The following is a 14,742-nucleotide window of genomic DNA, read 5'->3' on the forward strand; positions in this document are numbered from 1 at the left end:
TGTATGTGTGAGAGAGAGAGACTTGCTTTGATTCCCTTCCTCTTTCCTTGTGTGTATATTCCAGAATTTTTGGGGATTACCATTGCAATTACATAAAACACTTAAAGTTATAACAGTTTATTTTAAACTGGTAAAAACTTAACTTTAGTTACATGCAAAAACTCTGCTCCTTATAGTTCTAATTCAATTTAATTTTATTGATGTTATAAATTTCATCTTTTTATATTGGATACTAATTTTGTTTTTTTTTCTTAGTTTTTGTCCGTTAAATTCTATACAAGATTTAAAAGTTAATGTATGCACCAAAATTATGACCATTTATCCCTATATTTACCTTTCCTAGAGAACTCTATCATTTTCATATGGTTTTGTGTTGCTATCTAGTGCCCTTTCTTTTCAACTTGAAGGACCCCCTTCAGCATTTATTGTAGATAAATACTCTACTGGTAATAAAATTGCAAAGGTTTTGTTTATGTTGAAAAATCTTAATTTCTTCACCATTTTTGAATGACAGTTTTGTTTTGCAAAATATAATATTCTTGGCTGAATTTCTTTCATCCCTTTAGTACATTTGTTCATTTATTGTAGCTTTCAGGTCCAGAATTTTTGTAGATTTTTTTTTTTTTAGTTTCTATGTTCTCATTGATACTTGTACATGTAATTTACTCCAGGTATGTAAGGCTGGTTCATCATCTGAAGGTTTGTTAATGTAACTTATTATATTAATAGCCTAAAGAAGAAAAATGATATGATCCTATCAGTAGATGAAGAAAAATGATGTGACCAAAAAGAATAACAAAATTTACCCCCCCCCATATTTCTATGAAAATACCTAGTTTTGGTATAGGCATTTCCTAAATAAGCATTTCCATTTAGGCAGTATAGACAGAAAAGCATGACAAGATCGAAAGGGTAAGAAATAACTTCAGCCTAATTTTTTTTTTTCTACTTAGTATCCAAAGACAATAACTTTAGAGGCATTTTCAGTTGTTATGGTTCAGTTGCTTGGAATTAATCTGGGATTAACCTATGATGACATCTACAACTGTTACTGTCTGGGAACTACATGCATAATGAATCCTGAAGCAATGTAAGCTGTTGTTTTTATCAAATCTATGTCTTCTCTTGGGAAATGCTTGTAGTATTCCTTGATGTATAATCTCTTGCAATGTAACTTTAGTAATAATATTTTCACTAAATATGTGTGTGCTTACTGAAGACTTATTAATGAGAATGAGTATAGGATGTAGAAAATGTGCTTAGTATTTCTATATTCAATGTTATTGCATAGAAAGGTAGGTGTTAATGATGAATTTCTGGGGCTTACTGGATTCTTGTCAGAGTTGTTTAAAAATTTTTCAGTGTCAGAAATGAAATGATAATTGGATAGTAAGAAGTTTGAAAAGCTCAACAGACATGAAATAGGGAGATTTCTGGGTGTGGTGGGGTGAACAATTTAAAAAAAAATAGAAAAATAGAAATGGTTGGTACTATAGGAAGAATATCTTAGGCACAGGGAAAAGAAAGTGAAATATAATGAGGCTAAAGAGCCATGAGTCCGGGAAGTGTCAAGAGGTCAGTAGGAAATGTAGGAAAGAGCCTGATGATGCATTCTTGATGTGGGAGTTTAGATTTTATGATAAACGTAACAACACACATTTTAATCAATTAATAAAGTTGGATAATAAAAATTTATCTCATAAAATAAGTGTAAAATAAATCACAGCAAACTGATATTTCAAAGATGATAACTTTCATACTAATCTACATTAATTTATTAAGTAAGAAGACAGATGTAAAGAATTATTCATAGGTTTTTGGTTGTTACAACTTCGTAACAAATATTGATAAAGGCAAATATTTTAGGAAAGGGAAAAAAATGGGAGGAAATCTTGAAGATGCTTTGTATATGCTAAATCTAAGATATCTTGAGTTATCAGTTGAAGTTTTTAAGTGTGCAGTTAGTTAAATAGGTCCCTATCTCAGAAGGCAAGAGATCTAAAGTATGCAAGCTATCAGCATATGGGTGGGGACTAGAAACGTAAAAAGATAATTTTGAAAAATGTTATAGAATAAAAAGAGATGCCCTGAGATAAAGTTTTGAGTACTTATATTTACAGGCACATGAGGTGGGAGCTGGAAGGAAGAAAATTTTAGAGTACCAACCAAGATAGGATAGTCTTACCTAGGAAGAAACGTGTTCTAAGAATAAGGGAGAGGTTGGAAGCCAAGTTTTTAAAGAATCAGCATGGTATTTTAGTCTCTCCAAATTCTCTCACAAAGTAAAGAATAAAACTAAAAAACAAACGAAAACTCAAAAGCATACCACAAGTTCCCCAAATTGGAACACTCCCAAAGTACCAGCAGGCGAGGTCAATCTGCTGACAAAATAATATGTGTATAAAGTAAGTTGCTTTTAGAGGGACATGGTGTTGGCATCTTACTCTTAACTAAATGTATTTTTGGACTGTATTTGCAACATTTCTTTAAGTTTGACATTGTTATAAAATTAAAGAAAACTCATGAAATAGTATACTTAAAAGTATAGAAATTCAAAAAGTATAATTAAAAAAAAAGAATCTAGGACTTGTACACTTTATATACCTCAGTGTTGAAATTATTTGATGAATTTTGTTACCAAAGAACAGATAATCATTATTTTTAACATAATCATTCATCTTTTATTCTTTGATGTTTTACACATAAATTTTCTAGTATGTTTCATTTTCTTAATGATCATTGGAGCTTCTTATAATAGTGACGATGTTGACAATAAGGGAATATGCTCATTAAGTATTTTGCCAACTCTAGCTTCATCTACTTTCTAGACATTCATTAATCAAATTCCAATAGAAATGAACTTACTGCTTTCACTTATGACTTGTGTTAAAAATAAAAGCACTCTCCCCTCCCTGGAACTTGTCTAAGTGAAGTAGCCCAGAATTCACAGCACTTTACTGAAGAGTGCTACCTTGATACATTAATTCCATTTACCTGAGAAATGTAATTTAATTTTAGACAATCTCGTGGAGTAAAGTTTTTTAGCAGCTGCAGCATAGATGGATTTAAGCAGGTAATTTCACAGCCTGAACTTGAGTGTCTTCAGAATCAACCAGTTTCAAAAGTGACTTATCAAGGAAAAAGTCCACTTTGTGGCAATAGAATTGTGGAATCTAATGAGCAATGTGACTGTGGCCCACCAAAGGTTAGTGACAGAATTTAATATGTTATCCAAAGATTTGTTTTTGTGTTTCTCATGTTGTCGATAGATACAGATGTGGTATAAAAGGGGAGACTGTTTTTTAAATGCTGCACTGTTTTATCAAATGTAACATTGGGAGAAAAGGGGCGTGTGATAACCGACTCATTCTGCATTTGAAGCATTTGAGGAGTTTAAGTACTGGGTAAGTGTGGCATGGGTGAAAGAAATAGATTTTCCTCATTGCATGATCATCAGTAGTAATACCACTTTTCAATACTGTACACATCAGTAGTGTTAATAGTATAATTGTCACCTAAATTATCTCCCGAACAGCTCCAAAGTGACCACGTTGGTTCACTAAGATATTAAATGTGCGTTGTTCTTTAATTTCTCATCTTCTAATTTTGGTCCTTGCATCTGTGGTAACTTCATTTATTTTAACTTGCTTTCAAAGATTTGTATTAATTAGAATCTTTGGTTCCTTGTCATCCATGATAATATACATGACCCAACAATTATACAAGCCTGAGCCAAGTGTTCCTTATAACGCAAATACATTACACACACACTAAACACCTACAAATTTTCCGGGGTTAGAAAGGGGAAAATTATTATCCATAAACTCAAAGAACGAAATCAAAAAGAAAAGATCATCGTTCTCAGACATAATAAAAGTTCAAAATTTCACAGTATCAAAATATCAAAAGTTACCAACAAAAAAATTAAGGTGTCATAAGAAATGATAAAATGTTGAAAAATATATTATTGGTTTGGGGTTAATATTGTTAATATAAACGTGCTTTAGGATAAAGGAAATAAACAGAGAAACAGCTTAACAGAAATATAGGCACAGGAATACTAACTAAATTAGAATGTGCAGTTATGTAAAATTTTCAACACATTAATTATAAAAATTATAGAACTGAAACAAACATAACACTTCTTTTTGGCTATTTTACTAATTTTTGTATATTACTATTAGTCTTGTGAAACATTACTCTTGCACTAAATAGATAACCGTGTAGAAGGTAATAAGGTTATATCATAAGGCGCACTTAATATTTTTGTATTCTATTATTTGTATCTATGTAGTTATTTAATAACTTCTAAAATTAATGTTTAATATAAAATCTTGAAGCTAAAAATAATGACACCTTTTCTTTGAAACACCATTTACATTAGTACAATATTGTTACAATTTAGAAATATCTATCTTGTTATATCCATAAATTGTTATATGTTCCCAAAATAATATCTTGAGAAGACTTGATGTAGAAAATACCTATGATATAATAAATAAATTAATTAATATAAAAATTTATAGCACATATTTTTATGGACAAAAAAAGAAAGGAATTGCATTAAATTTTTAACAAATCAATTTGAAATTGGAATTATGTGTAATTTTATGACCATCTTTTTTTTGCTCCTACAGGGTATATATATTAAGTTTAACTGGAGTGGTGTCAAATAAATACAGAAGTCAATGGTCATATTGTGATTGTAATTAAGTTAGAGACACGATTTAGTATATTTTGAAAATGTATGAAATTATATATTTGATTAAAATTTTCTATGTTTAACTTGATTGTATTCGCTTTTAGGAATGCTCTCATAAAAAATGCTGTAATCCTGTAGAATGTACTCTGATTGGATTTGCAGAGTGTGGCACTGGGACATGCTGTGATAGAAACACTTGTAAGGTGAGCTTTCAAAATATTTCATTATTTCCTTTCATAATTTTTTTTTAGTTTTTAATGCATTTATTTTTTCACTTCTTTTAAAACACGTCTTTTAAATGTTTTACTTTATATTCTCTTTGGTAAGCTTTTTTGGGGGTCTAGTTTCTAATAGTATGTGAATATTTCTTTTACACACTTAAATATTCCTTATAGCATCTTTTTAGAGAATTTGTGTTATTCCATACAGGGTTATATTTAAAGACATTTTCTATTATTTAAATAATTTTATTTGTTTTCAACTTAATTGGTCTCTTGTGATTTGCAAATCGGGATCGTCCGACTTCCTCGTTTTTGATTTGGATGCCCTTTATCGCTTTCTCTCGCCTTATTGCACTGGCTAGAACTTCCAGTACTGTGTTGAATAAGGGTGGGGAAAGTGGGATCCTTGTTTTGTTCTGGATCTTAGAGGAAAAGCTTCCAATTTTTGTCCATTCAGTATGAAATTGCTACTGGACCCAAGACTAAGTGCCCATCCCCTTAGGGAGGAAAGAAAACAAATGACTCAGAAGTAAAATGGTTGATGCTATAGAAAGGCAGTGTATTCATCTGAAGAAGATGGTAGGCTCTCACACCTCAAAGATGTAGATTTACTGAGGGTTTCTTAAAGAGGTGGGTGAGGGAATGGAGCATGGGAAGTGAAAAGTAGGAGAAAAGGGGACTTTCGATACAAGGGCTCTGTGTCTAGGAATCAAGTGCAAGGTCTCTCCAAGGACTCATCTGGTTTCTGTTCTCATCTTTGGTGTTGTCTCAGGGCCCTGCGGGACGTTGATTTGCTCTAGAGTGGAATCAGCTTCTGTGCAAAGTTTTCTTGCAGCTCTGCAGAGTTCTGGCTGACTTGCTGGTGCTCAGGGTCAGCTCCCACACATTAGTACTTGATCACTTCACAAAACCCTGCAGTGTCAAAGAATAACTATTAATCTGCAAAGTACTGACTAGCTTCCTCAGCCTTGTCTTCCTCTTTAGCAAGCAAGATAAGAAAGTCAGGGTATGGGAAGAAAGAGAGGAAAGAAAAAAATCCATCCAGCCTGGCTTAGCACCTGCTGGGTGGATGAACTGGAAATTGGGGTTGGGACCTGGATGTCGGATCCTGGACCCTGAACTGCACCTCCTCTGAGAGCCGAGAAAAGGAAATAATAGCTGTTGCACATTCAAAAACAAAGTCCAGAAAGGTGGACTAGAGGTGCTCAGTGTATGATCCTCCCCAGAAAGGGTCCAGAGAGAGTAATGGAGAGCTAGCACTGGTGCAGAAGGAATTCTCCCTTGTAGCAAAAAGAATCTATTCAGATGTGAGAACTTCCCAGAAGCAACCCTCCTCTTGCTCATGCCTCAGCCTGCCCTCACGATCACATGATCACATGCACTGATTTCTAGTTCCAGGGCCATGGACCATCTCCCCCCATAGGAGATTGTCCTGCTCCCCACAGGGGTTATCAGTGTACCCCACTGCATAGCCCATGCCACCTGCAGAAGTGTTCCCAGCTGCTGAAGCCCCATCTCAGATGACCACAGACACCACAGTCCTGCACCACTCAGCCACACTCTTTGAGCCCCACATCACCCAGCCCACAGCTTCTGGAACCCCATATGTGGCTACCAGAGGCCTGTGCTGCATGAACCCAGCCCCAGCCACCACACAGCCTTGGCACCAGCCACTGGAGCCCTGTGCTGTGTGTCCATGGCTACCAGAAACCCATGCTGTGGACCCAGCCACCCTCAGCTGCAGCCACACCTGCCAGAGCCCCCCAGACCCACTGAGTCTACCTAAAACTAGTGAGCCTATCCAGAAAAACTGAGAATACATGCAACTACTGAGATTACTGAGTCTAGCAGGAACCTAAACTAATGCATGCCACCCAACAGGCAATATAAAACAAATCTACAAGACAGAGTCTTTTTCCTCAAAAGCCACCCTAGGGAATAGAAGCAAGTGCTTCACCAGAGGACCAGACATCAATGTAGGGATACTAGAAATATGAAAAAACAAGAAAATATGACTCCACCAAAGGAATACAATAATTCTCAAATACCAGACTCTAAACAGCAGCAAACCCTTGACACATCTGAAAAAAAAAATTCTGAGCAACAGTCTTAAGGAAACTCAATGAGATACCATAAAATTCAGATAAACAAAATAATGAAATGAGAAAAACAATCTAGGACATGAGGAAATTTATTTTTTCTCTTTTTTGAATTAGCATATTCATTTTTACAACTAATGATTTCTCTTTATGTCCTTTACATGACCTGTCCCTCCCTACACCCCCTCCCTTCCTTCCCTCAATCTCTAGTAACCCTAGGTTTGTTTTCTCCTTCTGAAAGTTCAATGAATTGTTGTGGTCTTTTCTTTCTTTCCTTCTCTGTCTCTGTCTCTGTGTCTCTCTCTTTCTCTCTTTCTCTCTTTCCTTCATTCTTAGCACCCAGTTGTAAGTGAGAACATGTGGTATTTCTCCTTCTGAGTCTGGATTATTTAACTTAACATAATTTTCTCCAAGCTCATCCATGTTGCTGCAAATGGCAGAATTTCAGTCTTTTACACGGCTGAGTAGTATTCCATTGTGTATATATACCACATTTTCCTTATCCAGTCATCTGTCAAAGGACACAGGTTGGTTCCAAATTTTGTTATTGTAGATAGAGCTATGATGAACATGAGAGTGCAGGTATCCCTTCAACACAATGATTTCCATTCCTTTGTATATATACCCAGTAGTGCGATTGCTGGGTCATAATATGGTAGCTCTATCTATATTTGTTTGAGGAACCTCCATACTGTTTTCCATAATGGCTTTGCTAATTTACAGTCCCACCAACAGTGAAGAAGAGTACTCCTTACCAGCATTTGTTATTCACAGTCTTTTTAATAATGACCAGTCTGACGGCTGAGATGATATCTCAATGTGGTTTTGATTTGCATTTTTCTGATGACTAGTGATGTAGAGAAATTTTTCAAGTACCTGTTGGCCATTTGTATGTTTTCCTTTGAAAAATGTCTATTCATCTCCTTTGACCATTTTTTGATTGGATTATTTGTTTTTTTAATGTATAGCTGTTTGAGTTTTTTGCATATTCTGGACATTAAACCCTTGTCAGATGTATAGTTTGCAAATGTTTTCTCCCATTTTGTAGGTTGTTTTTCTGGGCTGTTGATTGTTTCCTTTGCTGTGCAGAAGATTTTTAGTTTGATATAATCCCATTTGTTCATTCTTTTTTTTGTTCCTTGTGCGTTTGAGGTCTTATTCATAAAGTCTTTGCCCAGTCCTGCTTCCAAGAGTCTTTCCCCTATGTTTTCCTTTAATAATTTTATGGTTTCAGGTCTCTAATCCATTTTGAGTTGATTTTGGCATATGGTGAGAGGTACAGGTCCGGTTTCATTCTTCTACATATGGATGTCCAATTTTCTTGGCACCATTTATTGAAGAGACAGTCTTTTTCCCAATGTATGCTCTTGTTGCTTTTGTCAAAGGTCATTTAGCTGTAAGTATGTGGGTTGATTCCTGGGTTTTCTATTCTGTTCCATTGGTCTTAGTGTTTGTTTTTTTATGCCAGTACCATGCTGTTTTGATTAGAATAGTTTTGTAATATAATTTGAAATTTGGTAGTGTTTGCTTCTGGCTTTATTTTATTTTATTTTATTTTATTTTTTTGCTCAGGATTGCTTTGGCTATTTGTGGTCTTTTGTTATTCCATATGAATGTTAGGAATGCTTTTTTTATTTCTGCAAAGAATGTCATTGGTATTTTGATGGGGATTTCATTGAATCTATAGATCATTTTGGGTACAATGGAATTTTCACAATCTTAACTCTTCCCATCCAAGAGCATGGAATGTCTTTCCACCTTTTTGTATCATCTTTAATTTCTTTCAGTAGTGGCTTGTAGTTCTTATTACAGAGATCTTTCACCTCTGAAGGAGGAAATTTAGATAGATAAGGCCATAAAAAAGAATGTAGCAGAACTTCTATAACTGAAGGACTTATTCAATTAAATAAAAACTAAAATTGAGGGCTTAAGCAGATGGCTAGAGGAAACAGAAGAAAGAATTTCTGACCTCAAAGACAGTCTTTTTGAAATAACCCAAGCAGACAAAAAAAAAAAAAAAGAGAGAGAGAGAGAAAAGAAAAAAGAATTTTAAAAACTGAAGGAAATCTTCAAGTGCTCTCAGACAACTTTAAGAGCACAAACATATGAATCATGGTGTTCCAGAAGAGGAGGAAAAAGGAAAAGGAATGAAAAACTATTCAATGCAATATAGTGGAAAACTTCCCAGGTATTGGTAGAGATATGGACCTCCAGATCCAAGATGCTCAAAGATCCCCTAGATTCAGCACAAAATGGTTCTCTGTAAGACACATTGTAGTCAAACTGTCAAAAGTCAAAGACAGAAAATCCTAAAAACATTAAGGGAAAAGTGTCAAGTCATCTCTGAGGGACTCCCCTTTAGATTAACAGCAGACTTCTCAGCAGAAACCCTGCTTGCTAGGAGGAACTGGGATGATATACTTAAAGTACAAAAAGAAAAAAACCTGCCAACCAAGAATACTATACCCAACAAGGCTATCCTTCAGAACTGAAGGGGAAATACCCCAGATGAACAAAAGCTATGGAAGTTCACCACCATAAGACCAGCCCTACAAAAAAATCCTCTTAGGGAGTCCTGTATCTGGAATCCAAAAAAACAATAATGACTACTATGAATACATGAGAAAGAACAAATCCCACTGGTAGAACAAATATGTAAATAATAAAGAGGAAAAAAACTATATCAAAACACCTCAAAAAACCAACAAACACTGAAGACAACCCTAAAAGAAAAAGAAACTTTTTCCTTTTCTAAGATATTTTCTAAGATATTTTATTTTTTCTAAGATATTTTAAACAACTATACCAAAACAATTAAATGCCAGGAATTTGACAGTACCTTTTAATAACAACTCTAATGTAAATGGATTGAACTCCCCACTCAAACATTACTGGCCGGATGAATTAAAACACTAGATCCAACCATATGCTGCCTACAAGAAACCCACATCACCTGCAAAGGCTCACACAGACTAACAGTAAAAGGATGGAAAAAAATATATCATGTAAATGGAAACAGAAACTGAGCAAGAGTAGCTATTCTTGTATCAGATAAAATGATATTAAACCAAAACTTATAAAAAGAGACAGAGAAGGGCATTAAATAATGATAAAGGAATCTATCCACCAAGAAGATATAACAATCATAAATATATATGCACTCAACATTGGTACACCCAAATATATAAAGCAAACATTATTGTACCTAAGGAGAGAGATAGACCTCAATACAATAATAGTCCAGGACCTGAACACCCATCTCTCAACATTGGACAGCTCTTTTGGCAACAAATCAACAGAGAGACACAGGATTTAAACTACATTTTAGACCAACTGGACTTGTCAGACATCTAAAGAACATTTCTTCCAACAACTACAGAATATGCATTCTTCTCATCAGTACATGGAACATTCTCCAAGACAGACCACATGTTAGGTCGCAAATCAAGTTTTAACAATTTAAAACATTTGAAATCAGTTCAAATGGTATTATATCAAACTAAAAACTTCTGCACACACAGCAAGGGAAACAATCAACAGAGGGAAAACACAACTTACAGAATGGGAGAATATATTTGCAAACGATGAATTTGAAAAGGGATTAATATCCAGAATATACAAGGCACTCAAACAACTTAACAGTAAAAAAAACCCAAATAATCCAAAAAATGGGCAAAGAAGCTGAATAGAAATTTCTCAAAGGAAGACATACAAATGGCCAATAGGCACAGGAAAAAATGCTTATCATCACTAAACATCAAAGAAATTCAAACCAAAACCACATTGAAATATCATCTCACTCTGGTTAGACTGGCTATTATCAAAAAGACAGAAAATAACAAATGCTGACGAGGATGCACAGAAAAGGGAACCCTCCTACACTGTTTGAGGGACTATAAATTAGTACAGCCTTTATGGAAAACAGAATGGAAATTTCTTAAACAACTACAAATAGAACTATTATGATCCAGCAATTCCACTACTGGGTATATACACAAAGAACTGAAAATTATCATGTCAAAGGGATACCTGCACTACCATATTCATCACAAATGTATTTACAATAGCCAGTACATAGAACCTTCCTAAATGCTCATCAACAAATGACTGGGTAAAAAAAAAAAAAAAAAAAAAAAGTGGTATATATACACAATGGAATACTACTCAGCCATAAAAAGGCATGATATTCTGCCATTTGCAGCAACATGGATGAGCTTGGAGAAAATTATATTAAGTGAAATAAGCCATGCTCAGGAAGAGAAATACTGCATGTCCTTACTCTTAAGTAGGAGCTGAGAGAGAGAGAGAGAGAGAGAGAGACAGAGAGACAGAGAGAGACAGAGAGAGACAGAGAGAAAGTAACAAAAAACCAAGAAACAAAGAAGGAAACAACAAGCGATAAAATGTTGATCTTACAGAAGGAGAGAACAAAACTGTGGTTACTAGAGGGAAGAGAGGGGAGTGGGAGGGGTTAAGGGAGAAATTGATTAATAGACACAAAGAATGAAACATACTCAATTATGTTTCAAATTAAAAAAAGAAAAATAAATTAAAAAAATAAAACTGGAAGAAGAAAAGAGGGAGGACTCAATTTAAGTCCACTTCTAGGTGCAACCCAGACCATCTTCTCAGTCTCACCTGTTGACCAAGGTCTCCATGATGAGTGTAGTTTCCATTTAATCTGTAAGGCCTTGCTTTCCTTCTGTGTGACCTTTGAAACAAAGGCTTGTTCATTGTCACTCTGAATTGTACCTGGAAGGTCAAACCTAGGTACTGTTTCCAATCGTAAAATTCTGGCAACATCTGAAGCCTTTTCTGTTCTTGTTGGTTAGGCTTCAACCCACTCTGAAAAGTTTCCACTCTAACAAGCATATATTTAAAGATTCCCATTGCCTTAGGCATCTGTGTAAAAGCTATTTGCAAATCTTCAAAGGATGGATTCCCTTATGTTTACTAGCTTGGGGGTTATTTTTAGCACATAGCTGGCAGCCTTGCGTCACTCACTGCAAGGCTCTGTGGAAAGGGGGTCCCTTCAAATGTGGCTTCATTAAGTCCAATAGAGTATCTCTATTGTAGTGGGTACTTTCATGAAGGTGTTTTACTATAGGGGAGACCAAGGCTTCTGGTAGTGGAACCAGACCATGATCGCTCAGTTTCCACATTGAACTGGGGTCAGTGTTTGTAAAGCCCCACATTTGGCATGTTCCTCATCTTTCTCTGTATAATGAGGCTTAAATTCTATTAAGTCTACATGTGGTATTAGAGCTCCAATGAGGTGAGCTCCTTTTGCCTCTTTTGCAGCTTGTTTAGCAGCTTTGTCAGCAGCTGCATTTCCCTTGGTAACCTGAGAACCATCCTTCTGGTGTCCTGGGCAGTGCATTGCTGTAACTTTGGCAGGCAGCATTATTGCATCTAAGAGTCAGTATCTCAGAAGCATGTTTAATGTCCTTATTGTTGGAGGTTAGTAGTCCTTTCTCCTTTCAAATAGCTCTGTGAGCATGTACTATCTTGAAAGCATACTTGGAGTCTGTATATATATTTACCTCTTTACCCATGGAAAGTCGGAGGGCCCGTGTAAGTGCAATCAGCTCTGCTTTCTGAGCTGAGGTACTGGCTGGGAGGGCATTTGCGTCTATTGTCTCGGTTAAAGTCACCACTGCATATCCCGAGTGATGTTGTCCTTATTCCATGAAGCGCTTGCCATCACTGAACAGTTCCTAGTCTGGGATGGGGCAATGGATGGCCAAAGAGATCTGTCTGGCTGGAATAGACAGCATCCATAACCTCAAGGCCGTCATGCATTAGGCCGTTCTCTATGCCATTGCTGGTCAGCAGGCTGGTTGGCTTTAGGCTAGTGGTTGTCCGTAAGACTACATTAGGGTTATCTAAAAGAATCCCCTTGTATTACAAATTGCCTCATATTGGCACATATGCCCAGCAGTAAGCCAGTAACCTCTTTTTTGTTCTAAAAGAGTCAGCACCTGGTGGGGAACATACATGGTAATAGCGTGTCCCAAAGTAAAATTTTCTTGTAACACATCATAGGTAGCACCTATAGCCCTTAAATAGGGCAGCCCTTCCTTAGTAGTTTGTTCCATCTGTTTAGAGAAGAATGCTATAGGTTGGGTTGCAGTTCCAAGTAATTGGATTAAAACCCCCAGTCCATGTACATACAGGTTGAAAGACTTTTGAGGGTTGGGAAGACCTAAGGAGGGGACGATTATCATTTTTTTTCTTTATGGTTTTGAATGCCTTCTAGCATTCTTCAGTCCAATATAGAGGCTCAGTGTCTAGCCCCTTTAATGCCTCATATAAAGGCCACACTGTTAGCCCATATTAGGAATCCAAATGCAACAAAACCCAGCCATTCACCCAAAACCTCACAATGCCTCCTATTGCTTGGGGGGCTTAGTTGCTGCTATAGTCTTCTTTGTTTCAAGGAGAAGACTGCATTTTCCTTTACTTAGTGAAAAGCCTCGGTAGGTATTTTTTTCCTTACCAATTTGGGCTTTGAAAGAAGAGACTTTATATCCACATTTAGCCAAATGATTTAATGTGATGTGGTGTTCTTTAAGCATTTGTCATAGGTGGGGCTAGCAATCATCTATGTATTTTAATAAGAAATATCCTACTAATGAGTATTGCTTTATACAAGACCTCAGAGCTATAAATAAGATAGTGCAAGATATTCATACTACCATTCCAAGTCCTTTTACTTTGTTGACAGCCATGCAGGGAGATTATGGTTGGTTTTCAGTTTTGGATTTGAAGGATGCATTTTTCTGCAAACTGGTAGATGGAGATTTCTTTACCAGCCATATAGGGTTGTTATGGGGGCATTGACAGGGCCAAATAAACAAGTCCATGTTTTAAAAACTTTTGTAGCACAGGCTGAATACTTTCAAGTCTTCTCTTTTCAGGGGATATTGTTTTTTCCTAGCAACTCCTATGCCTCTCCTTTTTTCACTTCTATAGATAAAGGAGTTACATTTTTGGCTCTGCTAGGGACCCCATCCACCCAAAGTGTTTTACTCACTTGTTTGTAGACTTTGAGTGGAAACAGTTCACCTTTTGGAGGTCTGACTCCAGTAAGGAGCATCTGGAACTGCCAAGATTGCTTGAGAGGCACTTGAATCTGCATATGTTGTTTCTCAGGAGAAAAAGTCACTGGTGCATCTGATTTATATAGCAAGTCTCTTCCCAGCAAAGGGATGGGACACTCAGGCATATACAAAAAGCTGTGTCTCAGTGTCATGTCACTCAGATGGCAGTCCAGAGGTTGAAGAAAAGGTTTTTTGGGGGGTCTACCTCTAATTCCTGTTATGAAAACTGTCTTCTCAGCACTGTTAGCTAATTTAGTGTTTAAGACGGAGAAACTAGCACCAGTGTCTACCAGAAAATCAATTAATTTATTCCCCACTGTCCATTGTACCCAGGACTCCCGTGAGGAAAGATTTAGTAACTCCAAAGGTTCAGTGTAGCCCCTGGGCTTCCTCTCTCATTCGCCATCAGAGATGCTTCAGCATTCCTTCATGTGCCTTTTAGCTGCACCCTCCTTGTTTAGCTTTGGGCAATTGTGTCTCCAATATTCTTCCCCTCTACAATGTGAGCCTTGATTGTCCCCTGGTGTCCATTTTCATCCTCACCTCAGTTCTTTCACCTTTTCCTTTCACTTGCTTCCCCATTGTTTCAAAAAATATTATAGTTTGCCTAGATTTAC

At 36.2% G+C, this 14,742-nt stretch overlaps 1 protein-coding gene across 1 annotated transcript in view; it reads left to right on the plus strand.

The window, feature by feature from the left end:
- LOC134361753 (A disintegrin and metallopeptidase domain 3-like) overlaps window positions 1–14,742 on the plus strand; it is an 88,872-nt gene that overhangs the window by 21,617 nt on the left and 52,513 nt on the right. The window contains 3 exon segments of the mRNA XM_063076731.1: window positions 954–1,090; window positions 3,019–3,205; window positions 4,807–4,905. Of these exon segments, the coding sequence (XP_062932801.1) occupies window positions 954–1,090; window positions 3,019–3,205; window positions 4,807–4,905 (423 nt within the window).

This window comes from Cynocephalus volans, chromosome 13, assembly GCF_027409185.1.
Source record: "Cynocephalus volans isolate mCynVol1 chromosome 13, mCynVol1.pri, whole genome shotgun sequence".
In the NCBI taxonomy this organism is placed as follows: domain Eukaryota; kingdom Metazoa; phylum Chordata; class Mammalia; order Dermoptera; family Cynocephalidae; genus Cynocephalus; species Cynocephalus volans.